At 44.1% G+C, this 21,599-nt stretch overlaps 1 protein-coding gene across 1 annotated transcript in view; it reads left to right on the top strand.

Annotated features, from left to right (window-relative positions):
• LOC311358863 (integrin alpha-V-like) overlaps positions 1-21,599 on the top strand; it is a gene marked incomplete at its 3' end in the record, with an annotated part of 49,110 nt that overhangs the window by 11,646 nt on the left and 15,865 nt on the right. Inside the window, exons 5-27 of the mRNA XM_084478964.1 lie at positions 265-326; positions 620-668; positions 1,477-1,602; positions 1,717-1,761; positions 2,907-2,950; positions 5,671-5,727; positions 9,038-9,090; positions 9,366-9,441; positions 9,719-9,848; positions 12,174-12,271; positions 12,896-12,989; positions 13,120-13,165; positions 13,431-13,538; positions 13,650-13,705; positions 13,969-14,123; positions 15,227-15,364; positions 15,670-15,737; positions 18,539-18,683; positions 19,066-19,158; positions 20,080-20,159; positions 20,576-20,656; positions 20,856-20,961; positions 21,037-21,195. Of these exons, the coding sequence (XP_084335090.1) occupies positions 265-326; positions 620-668; positions 1,477-1,602; positions 1,717-1,761; positions 2,907-2,950; positions 5,671-5,727; positions 9,038-9,090; positions 9,366-9,441; positions 9,719-9,848; positions 12,174-12,271; positions 12,896-12,989; positions 13,120-13,165; positions 13,431-13,538; positions 13,650-13,705; positions 13,969-14,123; positions 15,227-15,364; positions 15,670-15,737; positions 18,539-18,683; positions 19,066-19,158; positions 20,080-20,159; positions 20,576-20,656; positions 20,856-20,961; positions 21,037-21,195 (2,069 nt within the window). The remainder of the gene's footprint in view (positions 1-264; positions 327-619; positions 669-1,476; positions 1,603-1,716; positions 1,762-2,906; positions 2,951-5,670; positions 5,728-9,037; positions 9,091-9,365; positions 9,442-9,718; positions 9,849-12,173; positions 12,272-12,895; positions 12,990-13,119; positions 13,166-13,430; positions 13,539-13,649; positions 13,706-13,968; positions 14,124-15,226; positions 15,365-15,669; positions 15,738-18,538; positions 18,684-19,065; positions 19,159-20,079; positions 20,160-20,575; positions 20,657-20,855; positions 20,962-21,036; positions 21,196-21,599) is intronic.

The raw sequence follows: 21,599 nt of genomic DNA, 5'->3' as shown, positions 1-21,599 counted from the left end.
ACCTGTTCGACCTCCTAGTCTCACCTGTCAGACCTCCTAGTCTCACCTGTTCGACCCCGTAGAGACCAGAGGCTACAGGCTGACTCAGGTTCAGGTCGAATTACAAAGGCTAGGATTAACAGAAGTGTAAAAACGGCTGAGTCCCCCTCGCTCCAGAGGGCCATGTTCACCCAAGTATTATATTTTTATAGAGATAAGTATTGTATGGTACATTGAAGAGATGGGTAGGTATGTTTAAGAGATGTTTTGTCCATTCCCATCCAGCCGAGGCCTCTCCTGAAGGCCAGGGGTTCTGCCAAGCTGGGTTCAGTGCAGACTTCCTCAAGGTACGCACACTCAGCAACTGGAACTGGAAGAGGCAGTGATGTTGGACATTGATTTGATCTTTATGCTGTTTAAAAGTCAGAATGGAGCTGCTTAGTGTGTAGCATTTGTATAATATATATATAATATATATGTATAATAACAGTCTCTCTCTCTCTCTCTCTCTCTCTCTCTCTCTCTCTCTCTCTCTCTCTCTCTCTCTCTCTCTCTCTCTCTCTCTCTCTCTCTCTCTCTCTCTCTCTCTCTCTCTCTCTCTCTCTCTCTCTCTCTCTCTCTCTCTCTCTCTCTATCACAGAACAATACAAGAGTGGTGGTCGGAGGTCCAGGCAGCTTCTACTGGCAGGGTGAGGATGAAATGATGAAAGGAAGATTGATGAAGGATAAATATGTTTGGATGTTCACTACAGAACTTTATATTGTTCTCTCACTCTCACTCTCTGTCTCGGTCTCTGTCTGTGTGCGTGTGTGTGTGTGTTAGAGCAGTGATTTTCAAACAGTGGTCCGCGACGGTACTGCAGGTGGTCCGTGGAAAAGCAAACTAAAATATGAAAAATATTTTTCATAAAAAATATGTATGTATGATATACAATTTCAATTCATTTGAAGATATTGTGTGATTACTAAAATAGGCTAGTGCAAAGATTAGAACGTTCCAGAATATTTGGTCTAGTGGCTAGGAGGGAACTTGAAATTTGAAAACGTTATTTTAACAAGCCTGTTGTACTGATGCTATGTTACTTTTAGTGCTTATGCCTATTAAGAGGTGCGGGTAATTCAGGTAGGACTGCGTGTAGACATATTTTATTATGTGCATTATAAGGTGGTCCGCGAAAATTCTTGATTATAAAAAGTGGTCCACACACACTCAAAGTTTGAAAACCCCTGTGTTAGAGGGTGTTATTATGGTGTGCATACTATGGGTGTGGTTCGTTTGGAAAACAACTGTCATTATAAACTGTGTGTTTCAGAGTCATCTCCTCCTATCTCCTCTCCCTCCATCTTGCCTCTCTTTCTCTTCTTATATCTCATCCCCTCTCATTCTCCTCTTCCACTCTCCCTTCTCTAAGTCCTCCTCTCTCCTGTCTTCTCCTCTCCTCCTATGTCTCCTCTCCTCTCTCCTTTGTCTCCTCTCTCCTTGTCTCCTCTCCTCAGGTCAGCTGATCTCTGATGATGTGTCCGAGGTCTTCAAGCGCTTTAACAACAACGACTTTAAGACTCGCTATGCGAACACGCTCGCCACCAAGTCAGCCAGCGCCCAGTTTGATGACAGTTACCTAGGTTACACACACACACACACACACACACACACACACACACACACACACACACACACTAATCCTGGTCTTATGTATTGTGTTACTCCTATACTTAACTCCGTCTGTCTGTCTGCAGGGTACTCCGTGACTGTTGGAGACTTCAACAAAGACGGACGAGAGGGTAAGACAGCCCTAGGGTTCAGGGTTCTATTCCCATCTAGAGAAAGGCACTGTCAGATGGATGATCAAATCACGGATGATGCCATGAACCCTGATCCAGAGCTAAGGGCTTTCTCCTCTTAAAATTTGTATCAGCGATTCTGGGCCGAGACATAAATGATCACATTCATCTGATTTTTCCTCACGATCCGTGATCTGCCCGCCCCATCAGTATCCCAACCAATCAGTGACAAGTGTTGTGGGGTGTTGTGTGCGTTCAGGATAGTTTTTATGGGATGCACGAAACACTGAAGGGAGGGGCGAGCTGGCTTTGTTTGTTTGAGATCTCGCTCCAAATACCAACAGAAGAGACGTCACCCAACATCACTGATACGACCTTTAAGACACACGCTTCTGATATTGAAATCTTTATTATTATTATTATTCTGCATACTTTCAGCTACAGAAACCATTCAACTATCAAAACGTTCATCACTTTAACGACACGATGGCTTCTAGTCTACTTTTTTCAACTCTTTCAACTTTTTAAATGATGAAGCTTTTTCTACTGTCAGATGAATGATCAAATCACGGATAATGCCATGAACCCTGATCCAGAGCTGAGGGCTTCTCCTCTTAAGACACACGCTTCTGACGTGATGCCAGCCCCGAGAAACATGCTGTCCTGTTAGCCTTGAAGAGCTAGGCTAGCTAACCTGTTAGCTCTACAGAGAGCTAGCTGTCCTGTTAGCCTTATGAAGAGCTAGGCTAGCTAACCTGTTAGCTGTTAGCTCTACAGAGCGCAAGCTGTCCTGTTAGCCTTGAAGAGCTAGGCTAGCTAACCTGTTGGCGCTACAGAGAGCAAGCTGTCCTGTTAGCCTTATGAAGAGCTAGGCTAGCTAACCTGTTAGCGCTACAGAGAGCAAGCTGTCCTGTTAGCCTTATGAAGAGCTAGCTGTCCTGTAAGCGCTACAGAGAGCTAGCTGTCCTGTAAGCGCTACAGAGAGCTAGCTGTCCTGTAAGCGCTACAGAGAGCTAGCTGTCCTGTAAGCGCTACAGAGAGCTAGCTGTCCTGTAAGCGCTACAGAGAGCTAGCTGTCCTGTAAGCTCTCCTTTTTTTTTCTCTTCTCTTTTTTGCTCTAACATTATATTCTAAATTTGTTTCAGACTTCATCACCGGGGTGCCGAGAGGGAACAATGCACTAGGATACGTAAGTTAACCCCCAGCCAGTTTACGGGAGTACGTCTAACGAGTTCTCCAGTTAACGAGAGTACGTCTAACGAGTTCTCCAGTCAACGAGAGTACGTCTAACGAGTTATCCAGTTAATGAGAGTACATCTAACGAGTTCTCCAGTTAACGAGAGTACGTCTAACGAGTTCTCCAGTCAACGAGAGTACGTCTAACGAGTTATCCAGTTAATGAGAGTACATCTAACGAGTTCTCCAGTTAATGAGAGTACGTCTAACGAGTTATCCAGTTAACGAGAGTACGTCAAACAAGTTCTGCAGTTAACAAGAGTACGTCAAACAAGTTCTCCAGTTAACGAGAGTTTGTCTTACTAGTTCTCAAGTTAACGAGAGTTTGTCTACTAGTTCTCCAGTTACTAGTTCTCCAGTTAACCAGAGTACGTCTAACTAGTTCTCCTGTTAACGAGAGTATGTCTAAGTAGTTCTCAAGTTAACGACAGTTCTCGTTCAGCGCTCAAAGCAGTTCTCCCACTGGATTTGTTCTATTTCATTATTTTTGAGGCTTTGTGTTTGCTTTGTGAGTGCTGCATTCAGGGCTCAACTATTGTTCTTCTTAGGTTTTATTAATTTGGTGCTGTATCAGCATTCACACTCTAGATATCCAAATCTTTATTTGTGTGAATGCTGTGTCAGCATTCACACTCTAGATATCCAAATATTTATTAGTGTGAATGCTGTATCAGCATTCGCATGTATTCTGTATCGCTGGCACATTGAAGAGCCTATTTCAAAATGCATTGCTTTTTGAATAAATGAAATATGAAATGCAATTGTTTAAACTGAATTGAGGATTGCATTGCACCTTTGCATGTTTAATTGCTAAATGCTAAATGCATCGCCATTTAAACAAAGAGGCCAAAAAACCTGCATACAATATAACGCCTTGATTTGGTTCAAGTTAAAATCCCAGGGCAGCTGGTTGGTGGTAAAACAAGCACTTTTAGAGAACAAAGATTGTTGGGGCGCTATCGTCCAACAGGAGAACGTTGAAGCCCATTTTCTCAGATTACGGCTGCAGAGATTTTCCTCACTAGTGAACAAAAGTGTTGTCCGCTATCACAAAGTGATAGCGGACCAGTTTGAAAAATCTCAAAGTTCTGCTTCAACCTATTTCATTTCATAAGTACATGACTAAACCAGACATGCTATTTAAATAAATTGAATTGAGTTGTACGGATGAAACTAAATGAATTAATATTTCCTTTCAAATAAATATTACATCCAATAATATAGTAATTAAATACCAAAAGTCTCCTTTACACAGTGTATCTAACCAAACCTACTACCAATCCCTGGCTTCACTTAGATCCACAATATATCTATTGTGGATCTATCTATCATATCTATATACAATGTTTAGAGGTCGCTCAATCAAATCAATAATAGAAGACGTCCTGAAGTACCAGGATCAGGGGAGTTGGGGTCTTCACCATCGTAGATCTGATCTTAGCCTCCAGAAACAATGCTAATGGTGAACCCAACGGCATAACAAACAGCAGGGGAGGAGACACTTCTAATGTCCCCAAGCCCTTCAGTGACAGACACCAAGACCTCTCTAAGGAGTTCACACACCACAGGTTAGACCTCTCTAAAGACCTCTCTAAGGAGTACACACACCACAGGTTAGACCTCTCTAAATACCTCTCTAAGGAGTACAAACACCACAGGTTAGACCTCTCTAAATACCTCTCTAAGGAGTACAAACACCACAGGTAAGACCTCTCTAAAGACCTCTCTAAAGAGTACACACACCACAGGTTAGACCTCTCTAAAGACCTCTCTAAGGAGTTCAAACACCACAGGTTAACAGATAATCTAGCTGTCTAGCCCGATGGTAGGATTATTATTGATGTTATGAGATGTGTAGCATAGCAATGTAGCGAATCAATGTAATGCCTACCGTACTGTATCGTAAATAGCATCACGCTAGCTGAGCTACACATGCCCAGCTAGCGGAAAGTGGAAAGTGGAAAGAAACAAGCAGTGTGCATGCATCTTGGATTGTAACAGGAGCGGATTGTTTGAAACTTTACTAAACGTAACATACAGTAACTGATTACTTAAATTGCGAAACTAACACATTAAGTTCCTTGATACAAAAAAAAGTAAGTATTAGGTAGTAAGTATTAAGTAAGTATTAAGTAGTAAGTATTAAGCGTGAATGAGCAGAGCAGTCAATATGAATGCTCACACTGCATGAATGTTCAGATGGGAGTAGTAGCTATGATGGGGGATCAGTAGATTCAGAAGAGAGTAGAAGTCCATTAGCTAAATAACTAATCGTTGTTAAGTTCCAAATTCTGGTTAAACACCTTGTACTACCTTGCATATAATGGTTATGGCGAACAAATGTATGCCTATGTATTCCAATAAACACTTCATCAATCAATTCAACTCAGTTCAGAAATGAGTTGGGTCATCTCCAGTTATTCCTCTAACATGGAGTGAATCAATGTACTGATCTATATTGCAAAGATCATTTCAATGTTTGGGTCTACAATCAGACAATAAGAGTATGAAGCTGTCGTTTTCCCTGTTTGGGAGTAAGAGTGTACAGTTGTTCCACCTGGACTTCTTCTTGCTCAGTGAGAAGACATAAGGAACACAGCTCTTAGTTAACTAACACTAGGTGACTTGATGTTTAGGTGGTCTTGTTTAACTGGTTACTTTGTTTACTCCCAGGTGAATATCTTTAATGGTCTCAACATGCAGTCCATGATCAACTTCACTGGAGCCCAGGTAAGAGGATGGGGAAGCGAGGGTTTCTGGGTCACACAGGTGTATATTTTGAAAAGTTTACACTTTAATGCAATGTTTACTAAACTGTGAATTTGTTATAAATGTGTTTTATGTGTATACATGTAAAGTTAACATTAACCTATCATATACATATCATATATAAGTTAACATATCAAAGTGTTTTCCCTCTAATTGCACAAAAAAGTCAAATTATATAAATAATAATAATGACAAATAGACAAAAATAACGTGGCGTTATCTTGAAACAATGTAAGTGCCGTTGCTAACAGTCTCTTTAAAATATGGACTTTTTTTTTGGACTTTATTATGCGCAACCCACAGAGGACGATTCACGCTTCGTGTACCACAATCCACAAATATTTGGTAGTTGTTCCTCGTAAAATGATATCCACACGGATATTAAGAGATCCACAAATACACATTTTGAACTTGTAGCTTCTAAAATTATATCCACTCTTACTTTCAGAACAGATTGCGAATGTAACCAACTGTATTGTTAAAGGTAATATAACAATGCAGTGGTGCATCAACTCCAGGTCACAAGGAGACTGGCCCGTAAACTCTGACAAAAGGAATAACACACAGACACAGTGAGGCACGCTCAGACCCTTTATCCAACGATCAATCAATCAATCAGAGATTATTCACACAATACTAATAACACTGAACCTAAAACGCTGAACCCAAAAGAGGTCCACAAGAAAAACAACAAACTAAATAAAATGGGCACCCAGCAAGTCCCCGAGTGCACTCGAATCAATGAAAGGGGGGCGTTCCGTTCCTACCGCTACGCTACGATCAACCGTTCCTGAGCAGGGGCCAGTCGATGACAGGCTGCTCCAGCGTGGATCCGGGCTCTCCCAGAACGGGGGGGGGGGGGGGGTACAAACAAGTCAGGACTTTCCAGCGTTCACCTCCAATGCGAAGGCTTTTTTTGTTCTAAGTATCGTCAAATCCTCCTCTGTATCTTCTATTTCTTCCGTGATATCCTTTTCTTCGTTTCTCTTCAAGTTTCTACGTTCACTCTTCAATTCTATGTTCGCTCCTCAAGTTTCCACGTTCGCTCCTCAATTCTATCCGTTCGCTCCTTCTTCAAGTCTATTTTCTCCCGTCTCATCTCTCGATCTCTCTCTCTCCTACACGTTCAGCCGAGAACAACTTCTCCCGCTCTCGCCGGTTCTGTCGCGCTGCGATGACGCTACCGCCTGTCGCATGTTTTTGCCCTTTTAGGGAGCGTCAACAAAACACGGTCTCTAGTGAACCGTTTCAGTTAGGGGCCGTCGGGAATATATACTGGGAAATATATATATCACAGATACACACCATACACACTATATTATATATATTATAATAATATATATACATCATATATACACACATACATAATATATATATACACCCACACATATATCAGATACCGTGAAATAGCATGGGCTACACAAAGTTGAGTTTTGTACTGCAGCTGATCCGTAAAATAAAAAGATCTGCAAAATGTGGATGCGTACATAGCATACACCTGCAGATGGCGACATGCATGTAAAAGGAAGTGAGTTGTAACTCGCAGAAGACGATTCACATTACGTGTACCACAAACCACAAATATCGTTTTCTTGTCATTTATATATGGATATCCACACAAATATGTTGTGATGCACAAATACATAAAGTTGACTTGTGTTTCGTAAATTGCTATCCAGTCACTTTCAGAACAGATTAAGATATGTGAACTCGTCTGTACGCATTTGTGGATCTTGTTGAGATTTTTCCAATGTGCACTGCAACTGATCTGCAAAATCTGGCTGTGTACACAGCATCCACCTGTAGAGGGCGATATGTACTGATCTGTAAGTTTAGCTGCATACACTTCGTCCACCTGTAGAGGGCGATATGTGCTGATCTGTAAGTTTAGCTGCGTACACAGCATCCACCTGTAGAGGGCGATATGTGCTGATCTGTAAGTTTAGCTGCGTACACAGCGTCCACCTGTAGAGGGCGATATGTGCTGATCTGTAAGTTTGGCTGCGTACACAGCGTACACCTGTAGAGGGCGATATGTGCCCCTGTAGGCGGCAATATCCCCAAGGCTATTTCAAAGGCACTGTCGTATTAATAATCTCTCTGACAGAACTCAGTGTCTTAGTGTCTTGTGAACAACATGTCTTATGGAAATTTCCATTACAGAACGCTGACATTTAGTTGAAGTAGTTTTTTTCCTTTTTAATTTCTGAAACTCTTTAATAGGTTAAACATATTTTAATGGACCTTGAGAACCATAAAGGTCTATGTGGAGGAGCTAGGGCCACAGTGAGGAGCTAGGGCCACACTGAGGAGCTAGGGCCACTGAGGAGCTAGGGCCAAACTGAGGAGCTAGGGCCACTGAGGAGCTAGGGCAGGGATGGGCAACTGGTGACCCGCTGGCCACATGCAGCCCCCTCAATAAAAAATTGAAATTTAAAATACAAAAAGTATTTTTTTTGCAAAGGCAAACCCATGTGTCTAGTTTGCTTAGAAACAATATCCGTCTCTTAAGATTTCAACTTAAGTCGCCACTACAACTACTACAACTGCACTGAATATGACGCTAGTTGTTGCACTTAATGTTGGGCCGCTGTTTTTCAGTTTTGTGCCATCATTGAATGATGAAGTATGTGAGCCCTTTGCACTGAAAAAAATTAAAATGACTGTTGTTGTTTCTTTTAAAACAAAGGTATTATATTCAGGGGTGCACATAACTTTTTTAGTGAGTTACTCATTTGAGCATCAGGAGATGGTGTTCGGTACGCACTCCACACGTAGCGTCGTTTTGATAATGATAAAGGCGATTCCACCGAGGGTGGAGTTGTCGACCGGGGGTGGAGTTGTTGTCCGTTACTGTGTCTCACAGTAACGGACATTGCGATCAACTGATTTTGCGCAGTTCTCCAGTATATATCTCCATATATATATATATATACATCCCGTTAAATGACTGATGAGCTGTATGGTTAAGAGTTCAGATCGGACCTAAGAAGAGTCCGCTCTGTTCAGACCCATGAAGATAAGCCTGATATACAGTACATATCTATATGAATCTAATATATATACACATACATATATACACATATATATACATCTTGATCCCTGACTAAATGCTAATGTCAAAGTTTTGTAAATATATACGCATGTTAAGTTATATGTTAACACTGCATGTGTTAAATTAGCAAGGATGAAATAAAGTATAATGGTCTGTTTCTCTCTCTCTCTCTCCTCTCGCTCTCGCTCTCGCTCTCGCTCTCTCTCTCTCTCTCAGATGGCGGCCTACTTTGGCCACTCTGTAGTTGCTTCTGATGTCAACAACGATGGGTAGGTCTGTCTGTCTCTAGTGTAGTTAATGTGGTGATGGTGTTGTGTCTGTGTGTAGTTAATGTGGTGATGGTGTTGTGTCTGTGTGTAGTTAATGTGGTGATGGTGTTGTGTCTGTGTAGTTAATGTGGTGATGGTGTTGTGTCTGTGTGTAGTTAATGTGGTGATGGTGTTGTGTCTGTGTGTAGTTAATGTGGTGATTGTGTAGTTAATGTGGTGATGGTGTTGTGTGTGATGGTGGAGTCCCAGTGAGGTTAATGTGTTGTGTCTCTCAGGAGGGTAGATCTGTTGGTGGGAGCTCCTCTCTTCATGGACCGAGGCTCGGATGGCAAACTGAGGGAGGTGGGGCAGGTAAGACGCACGCACACACACACACACACACACACACACACACACACACACACACACACACACACACACACACACACACACACACACGTGTGTGTCAGTGTATCGTGGTGTTGGGGGTCAGAGGTCATGTGTTCCAGGTTTTGGGGGTCAAAGGTCATGTGTTCCAGGTGTTGAGGGTCAGAGGTCATGTGTTCCAGGTGTTGAGGGTCAGAGGTCATGTGTTCCAGGTGTGAGGGTCAAAGGTCATGTGTTGAGGGTCAAAGGTCATGTGTTCCAGGTGTCGGTGTACCTGGGGAGGGGGGGCTTCTCCTTCCGTCCCGCCCAGATGCTGACGGGCTCGGAGATCTACGCCCGCTACGGCTCAGCCATCGCGGCGCTCGGAGACCTGGACATGGACGGATACAACGGTACACACACTACACACATCTGGTTATATACAGATGTGTACACACACTACACACATCTGGTTATATACAGATGTGTACACACACTACACACATCTGGTTATATACAGATGTGTATACACACTACACACATCTGGTTATATACAGATGTGTATACACACTACACACATCTGGGGCCCGTTTCAGAAAGCAGGTTAAACAAACTCTGAGTTAAAACCTTAACTCTAGGTTGACCAACTCTGAGCTGTCAAACTCTGAGTTTTCGGTTTCAGAACAGGAGATAACACTTAGTTCAATCAACTCTGAGTCAAGGTAACCCTGAGTGAAGCCCGTGCATGAGGATATAAAAAGCCCTCATCAATGGAACACAGATAACATGATTCACCATGGAAACAAGTGATAGAAAGCCTCGATCCTACTTCTCCCGAGTGGAGTTGGAAATATTAATGACCGCATATGCAGAAAGTGAGCACATATATATTTTTAAAAAAAGCAATACTATGGCAGCAAAAAAAAAAATATCATGTCTCTAACAGCTCTTCCATCTCGTGCATCAGCAGGGGGGTCAGGATTATTATCTGGATCATTGGGGAGAAGAGTAGGACATTGGTCTCCTCTAATAGTGGCAATGTTGTGGAGAACCACACATGCCACTATAATGTCACAAGCCCTTTCTGGGGTGACCCTGAGCCTGCGAAGGCACTGGAACCGGGCCTTGAGTATCCCAATGGTCATCTCCACTCTGGCTCGTGTCCTGCAGTGAGCCAAGTTGTAGTGTTGCTGTGGGCCAGGGTCAAGGTCAGGGTAAGGGGTCAGCAGATAGCGCTGGCAGGGGTATCTGTCTCTGAGTAGGTAACCATCAAACTCTCTTTCAATTGCAATAGGAGGAAACAAAATATTGATCATAGTATATAGCTTTATACTGTATATAAACTCACCACGGGCAAATCTGGCACTCAGTGTAGACTCACGAAACATTCGTGAGTCATGCACAGACCCAAGCCACTTTGCTTCCACATTGTTGATCATGTGAGCTGCATCACATTTGATCTTCACAGTGGAGAGCAGTAATTAGCTGTATAGTGAAGTATATTTCATTTGGAATGTTAAAGGCTACTATTTAGGCCTACCTGTACATTAATGCTGTGGACAGATTTCCTATTCACATAATCTCCTTCATTTATTGAAGGAGCTATGATAGGAATGTGAGTGCCATCTATGCAGCCAATCATACCTGGAAACCCTAAAATATATATCAAATTGACTGATTAGTGCTTCAAGTCTCAAAGCTTTATGACATAAATTAATTATCGCTTAGACTGATACCTTCAATTCTGTGGAACTCTTCTTTGAGAAGTCTGGTGGGTCTGTGACTTGGGAACACTACAAACGTGTATAGTAGCCGTTTCAGAGCAAGTGTCACATTTCGGACAGCCCGACAGACAGTTGCCTTGGACACATGCTCTGCATCACCGACGTCATACAAAAAACTGCCTTTGGCAAAAAAACAAAGTGCAATACAAAGAATTTCCTTGGAACTGAGAGCGTGTCCACGATGTGAACGATGTGAGGGCTGAGAATATTGTTTATATAAATTATTGATGGTGCAGGGAAACGGAAACGCTCAAACAGGTACTCATCAGGGAATGATAAAACATCCAATCAGGGTCTAATAATCCTCTCCCGACTGAGATTTCTGCGGAGTATCTGCGTGCCTCGACATCAACTGGCTCTTCAATAAAAGGACACGCCATGTCTGCCACTGCCATCAGTCTGCAGGCTTCAACTTAAGAGCAGGAGAAACTCAGGGTTAGTTGAAGAAAACCTGCCAGCGAGCAGGTTAGGTTGACGGAGTATGTTGCCAGGGTAACTGACTCAGAGTTGAACTGGCTTTGTGAAACCGAAAAACCAGTTTCCCTCATCTCGGGGTTAACTAACTCAGAGTTTTCACTAAACCTGCTTTCTGAAACGGGCCCCTGGTTATTTACAGATGTGTATACACACACTACACACATCTGGTTATATACAGATGTGTATACACACTACACACATCTGGTTATATACAGATGTGTATACACACTACACACATCTGGTTATATACAGATGTGTATACACACTACACACATCTGGTTATTTACAGATGTGTATACACACTACACACATCTGGTTATTTACAGATGTGTATACACACTACACACATCTGGTTATATACAGATGTGTATACACACACTACACACATCTGGTTATATACAGATGTGTACACACAGTGTACACACAGGATGCAGTAAAAGCTGCTCTAAAGACGTTGATGACCCTCTCTGTCTCCAGACGTGGCGGTGTCCTCTCCCTACGGGGGGCCCCAGCAGCACGGGCTGGTCTACATCCATAACGGAGGCCCCGGGGGGCCCTCCCCCTCGGCCTCACAGGTACAGCCTTTAACGGAGGCCCCGGGGGGTCCTCCCCCTCGGCCTCACAGGTACAGCCTTTAACGGAGGCCCCGGGGGGCCCTCCCCCTCAGCCTCACAGGTACAGCCTCGGATGTGTGTTCAGAGATGACTTGGGTTATGTATCATAGATGTATTATAGATATTCTATGTATCACAGATTATAGCTGTTGTGTTTATGTATCATAGATTATAGATGTTGTGTTTATGTGTCATAGATTATAGATGTTGTGTTTATGTATCATAGATTATAGATGTTGTGTTTATGTATGTATCATTGATTATAGATGTTGTGTTTATGTATGTGTCATAGATTATAGATGTTGTGTTTATGTATCACAGATTATAGATGTGTTTATGTATCATCGATTATAGATGTTGTGTTTATGTATCATAGATTATAGATGTTGTGTTTATGTATGTGTCATAGATTATAGATGTTGTGTTTATGTATCACAGATTATAGATGTTGTGTTTATGTATTATAGATGTTGTGTTTATGTATCATAGATTATAGATATTGTGTTTATGTATCATAGATTATAGATGTTGTGTTTATGTATGTATCATAGATTATAGATGTTGTGTTTATGTATCATATATTAGGTCCTGCAGGGGGTTTGGGCGTCCAGCTACATGCCTGCTAGCTTTGGCTACGCGATCACTGGCAACACTGATATAGACCGAAACGGATACCCAGGTACACACACACACACACACACACACACACACACACACACACACACACACACACACACACACACACACACACACACACTCACACTCACACACACTACTATTCAGAATATTCTCTCTCTCTTGTCCTCCAGATCTTATAGTTGGAGTGTTTGGGGCGGACAAGGCTGTTTTATACAGGTAACCGCAGAGAGAGAGAGAGAGGCTCCTCACTAACCCCTCGACCTGCTCTGATAACAATTATACTGAACTCCTGCTGCTGTCTGCTGCATGCTCCCCCTCTTCTCTCTCCTCCCCCCTCCCCCCCCCCCCCGGGTCACACAGTGGGTCTGTGTGACCCGCTGTGTCTCTACTGGCTCTTGATGTTTTATTTACTAGTGTATTATTATTATTATTTATTATTATAGTACGTGTGTGTGTGTGTGTGTGTGTGTGTGGACTCCAGGGCTCGTCCTGTCATCGGTGTGAACGCCACCCTGGACATCACTCCTCAGATCCTCAACGCAGAAGACAAGAACTGTACCCTCCCTGGAACTAGCACCAAGGTGTCCTGGTAGGTACACACACAAGCACACAGGCACACACACACACACACACACACACGCGCACAGGCACACAGGCACAGTGTACACGTGTGAGTTTGTGAAGGTGTGTTGTGGTTCAGTTTCAGGGTGAAGTACTGCCTGGAGGCCGGCGGGACGGGAGCTCCAGGCATCCTGAGTAAGACCATCCTACTGCCACGTCTCTCCTCCACTGTCTCTCCTACTGCCACTGTCTCTCCTCCACTCTCCTACTGCCACTCTCTCTCCTCCACTGTCTCCTACTGCCACTGTCTCTCCTCCACTGTCTCCTACTGCCACTGTCTCTCCTCCACTCTCTCTCTGCCCTCTGTTGTGTGTGTCCTCTCTCTGCCCTACTGAGGCTGATGTTGGGTGTTGTGTTAGCGTCCCTCTGATCTGTAGCCTGACTGAATTGGTTGTCAGGTTTCAGGGTGGATCTGGTTCTGGACCGTCTGAAACACAAGGAGGCCACCAAGCGCGTCCTGTTCCTCCACAGCGGAGCCTTCCAGTACGCAAAGAACATGAGCGTATCCAACCGCCGCGGGTTTGCCTGTGAGGAGCTGGAGGCCTACCTCAAAGTGAGCTCCTGGGAGCACTGCCAACACCTAGCTGCTAACACCTAGCTGCTAACACCTAGCTACTGACTGACTGTCTAGTGTCTCTAGCGTGAAACTAAAGTCCGAAGATGGACTACAACAAGCGCTCTTTCAATCCATACGTTTTTGTCATATTGATATATAAACAGCAAGAATCACTTAGGTCGGACTTGGCCAACGGGAATATTTTAGGCCACTTGAATCTCAAATGTGAAATATGAAAAAAAGAGGCTTAACTTAAGTTGATGTTGAAGTTAACTGCCCCCAGTAGTCTTCTTAAATTTTATTTTCTTCTATTTTTCTGCTTTACCATGTCTCTCATAACTTTGTTGGTGGCCTGTTGTTTTAAATATTGCCGCTGTAAAGGATTATGGGATACCAATATCTCCTTTCCTTTGTAAAGTTTGGTCAGGAGTAACCTATGCCAAAGGTGGGTTAAAGGATGCATCGAAGCTCAAACAGTTCTGGGTAATCTCGTTAGGAAAAGAAAAAGCAGAATCCGTGGAGACCCATAGACGCTAACACCTAGACGCTAACACCTAGACGCTAACACCTAGACGCTAACACCTAGACGCTAACACCTAGACGCTAACACATAGATGCTAACACCTAGACGCTAACAGATAGACACTAACACATAGACACTAAACTATAGACGCTAATGCGAGAGAGCCCATATCACAAGGATTTGGAGTTAGCGGCCCCTGAGGAGGTGAAACGACCCAAATCAATGTCCTACCCCCATATCAATACACCTCGGACCAAACTAAAATTATAAAGTTACCGCTAAACTCCAAAAGAGCTAAGAAAATAGCTTGTCAGCAAGACAAAATAATAAAATGTGTGCACCCGGTGAATCAAAACACTATTTTCATCTGGCCTGTGTTCTACCTTTTAGCAGTATATTTCAATGATCTTGCGCCATGTGTTTCATGTGAATATATTGCTCATTCAACATATCTTCAACGGAGCATCCGCAGTGTGGTGGTGGGGTTGGGACCACTGACCCATGTTAGCATGAGGTGGAGGTCAAAGGCCAGCAGCTCTGCCAGAACCCAGCCCATCTCCCTCTGTCTTTGTCTTAGGATGAGGGGGAGTTCCAGGATAAGATCACCCCCATCTCCGTGGCGATGGAGTTCAATCTGGACTACCAGCTGTTAGCGGACAGCACCGGCCTGCTGCCCATCCTGGACATGAAGGCTCCTTCCAACCTCACCAAACAGGTCTGACCCCGCGCTGACCTCCAGCGCCTCACACATACTGGGCTCACAATAGAACAAGTGATCTTTTTTTGCTCCCCCCACCCTGGGTTGAGACCCCCACTCTCTGCAGAGGTCTGGTTAGCCCAAACACTTTAGTGCACCCCTTGAATCCTTCAATGCATGCAGAATGAAGGTGGCAAGCTCTACGCTGCGTAGGAAATGAACAAACGTCCTGTGAACTGCTATATGACATGACCAACCAGGCAGGTAGCTCAGCTATAGCTAAACTACAACGGGCGGGTGACAGCAGCTGTTATCTCCTCTAGGCTCACATCTTGCTGGACTGTGGTGATGACAACATCTGTAAGCCCGACCTCAGGCTGTCTGTGAAGAGGTAAGTCCTCCTTAAAGGGTGTGCAGGCTACTCAGCCAGTCAAACTTCCACCGCACTCACTGCAACCAATACAACTGGGTGGGGCGTTATTCAATTCAATCCACTTTATTCATCCCCGAAGGGGGATTTAAAGGGCACAGCACAGTAGCGACAAAAGAGACAAACACAAGTGGCACACACACTGCATAATCAACACACACATAGGTCAGTGTTGAGCATTACGGAGCTGGACAGCCCTGGGGAAGAGTTAGTTAAGTGTAAGGATGAGGGTGAGTTTTGGTTAAGTGTAAGGATGAGTGTGTTTCACCCAGCAGCTCGCCGTGCGGTGTGTTGTGTTACAGTGACAGGAAGCAGCTGTACACGGGTTAGGGTTAGTAGGGTTAGGGTTAGTGGGGTTAGGGTTAGTAGGGTTAGGGTTAGTAGGGGTAGGGTTAGTAGGGGTAGGGTTAGTAGGGTAGGGTTAGGGTTAGTAGGGTTAGGGTTAGTGGGGTTAGGGTTAGTAGGGTTAGGGTTAGTAGGGTTAGGGTTAGTAGGGGTAGGGTTAGGGTTAGTAGGGTTAGGGTTAATAGGGGTAGGGTTAGCAGGGCTCCAGACTAACTTTTTCACAGGTAGCACTGGTGCCACCTAGCTTTTCATTTAGTAGCACCAAAACAAATTAGGTAGCACCATATTTTTCTTTGTATAGCGTGTTATTAATACATGACCTTATGTTGATGAAAGATTGACAATGACCCAAACTTGATATTTGCAAAATATTTTAATCTGAATTTCAACATTCCGAACATTCTGAACATTCAACTTACAACGGTAACTTAAAGCACACTGAACTTGGACTAACAGCAGCATTCATTTCGTCCCGGCTGCAATTCATCTCATTCTAGGGGCCAGCTCATATAGTTAGGCCTCCTGCTCCTCTTTCCCTGGGAGAACCACTGCTTCACATCCTGCCTGGCATCATAGTCCTCCAGTTGTGAAGGATTGCCACACCTATCTGCCTAATGCCACACCTACCTGTGTGGCATGCAGTGGAATGGGACAATTAAGGACCCAATCTCTGCTTGAAGGAGGGCTATCACTCCACCTCTGTGTCCCAGATTGACAGCTGCACCGTCTGCACCCATGGCTACAATTTTTTCCATCCAGTTCTCACATTTTGGACCACAGCTAGAAAAGGCTTTCTTGGCTGCAGCATAAACACCTTAAATTAAGCACATAACATGGAATATTTATATTTTTCTCTCTCTCTCTCACACACACACACACACACACACACACACACACACACACACACACACACACACGTTATTCTGTGTGTTTTTATAAGATACCTGGGCATGATGACATTAAATAATAATTTAATTCAAAAGGAAATTATAATTAACCTATAGAGCATTTTTCCATATAGTTATTATCATTTGGCTATATGAAACAGAAATGAGACACACTCCTTACCTTCTGCATGGGCATGTTCAAGCTCAATATGGCCAATAAGTGTTAGCAGTATTACATTCTCACAGCGGAATAATTATTCTAATACATGCCTTCTCTTTAGCCGTCAACTGGCGTAGTTTATTATAGAACAGACACACGCTCTTCAAGAGCTGAGTGCAGAGAGAGAGAGAAAGTTGGCGGGAGTATTCTCTTATACAGAGTCACAGACATGGCGCAACAGCGCCTCCTCTTGGTTCTGAACAGATAACTACAGTTACATACAATCATACATATATCAACAATAAATTAACAATAAGAATATTGCACGGTTTTCCATCTTCAACGATACGGGCATATATAATCTCGCACTCTTTGGTGGATTTGTCAGTGGAACCGTCAAGCGTGAACGAGAGGTAGGGGGCGGATGCGACTTTGTCAGCGGTCTTTCCATTGAGTGTCTCTGCTGTAACTCCCATAAATTGTGCACACGCAGTGTCGTTGGAATATGTGGGGTTGACGTTCAGTCCGTTCTTCTTCATTAGTATGATCTGTGATTTGAATTTTGTGAGTTCCTATTTAGCGATGTTGTAGGCGGTGTTAAACTTGATGATCATTTGTTCATTCTCCGCCGAGCGGAGAATGAACAAAGCACTCCAGCACCAACAACAGCCTCATTTGTTTCCTCCTCCGACACATTTTTCTTCTTAAAATAATCTACTATCGACCGCTTCATATCTGCTTTGTTTAAATTCTTTAATTTAGTGCGATCATTCAGTGAGCGCGCTGCGTGTCCGTGCGCGTGCACGACTGTGCACGTAACGTGTGCAGACAGACAGGCAGGCAGAGACAGGGAGCGAGAGAGAGAGGAGAAATAGGACTCACAGGAATGAGCCAGAAAGTAATATTTTATTTTTCAACCACAATCATTAATGCACTAACATAGCCGCGGGAGTGGGGAGAGAAAGAAAAAAAAACTTTTTTTTCTCGTCCTCCTGCAAGTAGCACCGGAGCGACCTCATTCAATTTTAACTCGCACCTTAAGAAATTAGGTCGCATATGCAACCTAATAGGTCGCACTCTGGAGCCCTGAGGGTTAGTGTTAGTAGGGGTAGGGTTAGGGTTAGTAGGATTAGGGTTAGCGTTAGTAGGGTTAGGGTTAGTAGGGGTAGGGTTAGTAGGGTTAGGGTTAGTGGGGTTAGGGTTAGTACGGTTAGTGGGTCTCAGCTGTGTGTGTTGTGTTAGGGTTAGGGTTAGTGGGTCTCAGCTGTGTGTGTGTTGTGTTAGGGTTAGGGTAAGTGGGTCTCAGCTGTGTGTGTGTTGTGTTAGGGTTAGGGTTAGTGGGTCTCAGCTGTGTGTGTGTTGTGTTCCAGCGACAGGAAGCAGCTGTACATCGGTGACGACAACGAGCTGACGCTGGAGATCAGCGCGGAGAACTGGGGGGAGGGGGCGTACGAGGCGGAGCTGCGCGTGTTCCCCCCCCCCCAGGCCGACTACACCACGGTGGTCCGCAGCCAGGTAGGCCGCAGCGTCACTACAGCCCACATGTGTGAGACCTCCTGGTTAGAGGCCGGACACATTAAGGAACAACAGAGAGCCCACTCTGACTGGCTGGGCTCCTGAGTGACACAAACCAGCGCCGCCCGGTTGGCTGGCTGGTGTGGGGGGCGGGATTTGGTGTTGAGAGGAAGAATCTTGTAAACTAAGAGATACTTCCTGGCCAGAATTTATTTTTAATTATTATTATTATTATTATTTTTTTTTTTCAGTTATAGTTAAAGTTATCAGTTATTTATAATTTATTGATAACATTATTGTACTGGGCCAGGCTATGTTCTGGGTGGTACTGAAGTACCGGGCCAGGCTATGTTCTGGGTGGTGATGTACCTGGTTTTTGCAGGCTCTATCCAGGCTGTCATGTAACTCCAAGAAGGATAACGAGACCAGAGTGGTGGTGTGTGAGCTGGGGAACCCCATGAAGGGAGGAGCCAAGGTCAGTCAACACATTGACCCATTACACGTTTTAAGTCTTCTGAACCACACCTCTTACTGCATCGGCCCCGTCCAAGCTGGTTTAAACTTGTTCTCTCATCTAGTGATCAACCGATATATCGTTTTTTTTTTTACTTTATAATTTATTTTTACTTTATAATTTATTTTTTATTTTATTTTTTTCCCGGCATGATTTACAGACGGTTCAATAAATGTTCCTTTTTTAAATTGAGACTTATAACATTTGTTATCATCATTGTGTCATTTTTATGATGTAAATTGAGGGAGCAAAAGCAGTATCGGCTTAGCCTGGAGATCCAGACCCACATCTGAGAGCTGTAGGGTCTGGCAACGAGTGATGAAAACGGCCCAACTCGAGGGGCGGCACCAAGCATGCATTTGAAAATATCACTGCACGCAATTGGATAACGCTACGACCAATCAGAAGAATACAAGGGGTGACGTATCCAGACCAGCCGAGCTAACCAATAAATAAGACTTGTACTGTATCCGGTCGGTAAAACAGCAACGCTTTTGGCCCGCCTATATCAGATACACTGATTGGTTATTGTTCTGGGGCAGGGGAATCGGGGAGTGAGTATATTGCTCGTTCCCAGAGTGACTCACTGAGCAAATTCTAATTGTGCTCTCGCGAGAACTCTGGATTTCCAGGGTAGTATCGGCTCCAAATATCAGCCCAAGAAAATCGGTATCAGTGTATCGGCCCTAAAAAATCCATATCGTCGATCCCTACTCTCATCCACTCATCCACTTAGTATAGGGATTTATTAGTTAACAATCCATAGTCAACTATTGAAGGAACTTGTCATTCTGAGAATAGAGGGAGTTAGTTATGCCAACCTATTCCTCTTTCATGTGTTGAATGGCTGTTGTTACATCCTGCTGCGCTGTGATTGGCCAGGTCCAGGCGGAGCTGCGCTTCAGTGTCCACCAGCTGTCAGAACTTGACACGTTCGTCCAGTTTGACCTGCAGATCTTCAGGTAGACCCCCGTTTGTCCCTGGTAGTCTCTGGTAGACCCCGAGTCTCTGGTAGACCCAGAGCCTCTGGTAGACCCTGTGTCACTGGTAGACCCCAAGACTCTGGTAGACCCTGAGTCTCTGGTAGACCCTGTGTGTCTCTGGTAGACCCTGTGTGTCTCTGGTAGACCCCGAGTCTCTGGTAGACCCCGAGTCTCTGGTAGACCCTGTGTCTCTGGTAGACCCTGTGTGTCTCTAGACCCTGTGTCTCTGGTAGACCCTGTGTGTCTCTGGTAGACCCTGTGTCTCTGGTAGACCCTGTGTGTCCCTGGTAGACCCTGTGTCTCTGGTAGACCCTGTGTCTCTGGTAGACCCTGTGTGTCTCTGGTAGATGTCTTTTCATGGTGAATGATGCTGAAGTAGAGTTGTGTGGTTTCAGCTCCAACCAGTTCAACAACAGCAGCCCGCTGGTATCCAGCAGGACCAACCTGACTGTGCTGGCCAAGGTCAACATCAGAGGGTGACCGACACACACACACACACACACACACACACACACACACACACACACACACACACACACACACACACACACACACTTATCTCCTACCCCCCCCATACAAACACAAACTAACACATTATGACAAAATACAAATCCAGACTGGATATCGACTATACACTGTTGTGTTAATTTACTGTGCGTGCGTGTGTGTGCGCAGTGTGTCTGCTCCAGACCAGGTGTTGTTACCAATAGCCAACTGGAAGCCCAGAACCCCCCCGGTGACAGGAGACGACATCGGACCCCAGATACTACACGTCTACGAGGTACTCACTCACTCACTCACTCACTCACTCACTCACTCACTCACTCACTCACAATTTGATGTCATCTGTCTCCAGCTTCGCAACAGTGGTCCCAGTACATTCAGTAAGGCCATGCTGGTGGTGGACTGGCCATATCTCTATGGCAACGGCTCTCTGCTTGACATCATTACCTATGAGGTGGACGGACCAATCAACTGCACCACAGATGTGGAGATAAACACCTTCAACGTGTCTGTAAGTTACACACACACATTGTGTTTCTGCTGTTCATTGGGTTTAAGGTAGAGCTTGATGAGGTAGGAGGAGGATATCTGGAAGGGTTAGGGTTAAGGTTAGGGTTAGATAAACCTTGAAAATAATGGCAAGATATAATTATTAAATAACGAATAAGGAATCACTCAGTTGAAGCTCTACTGGGAGAGTCTGACACAAGAACTCAGAACATTAGTTCTGGTTATGCGGCTGTATTGTTCCATTTCAGAGAGGTATCATTTGAGGACATGTTCACTGGCATCATAATCATTTGAAAGAAGGAATAGTAATGAGTCAAGAAGTTTAGCACTCCCATCTGTGGGTATTGTGTCCGACACACAGCACAAACTTATTTATATTATAGCCTATCGTAAAGTGAAATCAAT

The sequence above is a fragment of the Micromesistius poutassou genome, assembly GCF_964030765.1.
Source record: "Micromesistius poutassou genome assembly, chromosome: 14".
Taxonomy (NCBI): domain Eukaryota; kingdom Metazoa; phylum Chordata; class Actinopteri; order Gadiformes; family Gadidae; genus Micromesistius; species Micromesistius poutassou.
Note: the sequence above shows the minus strand (reverse complement) of the source record. Positions and strands in the feature narration are given on the sequence as shown.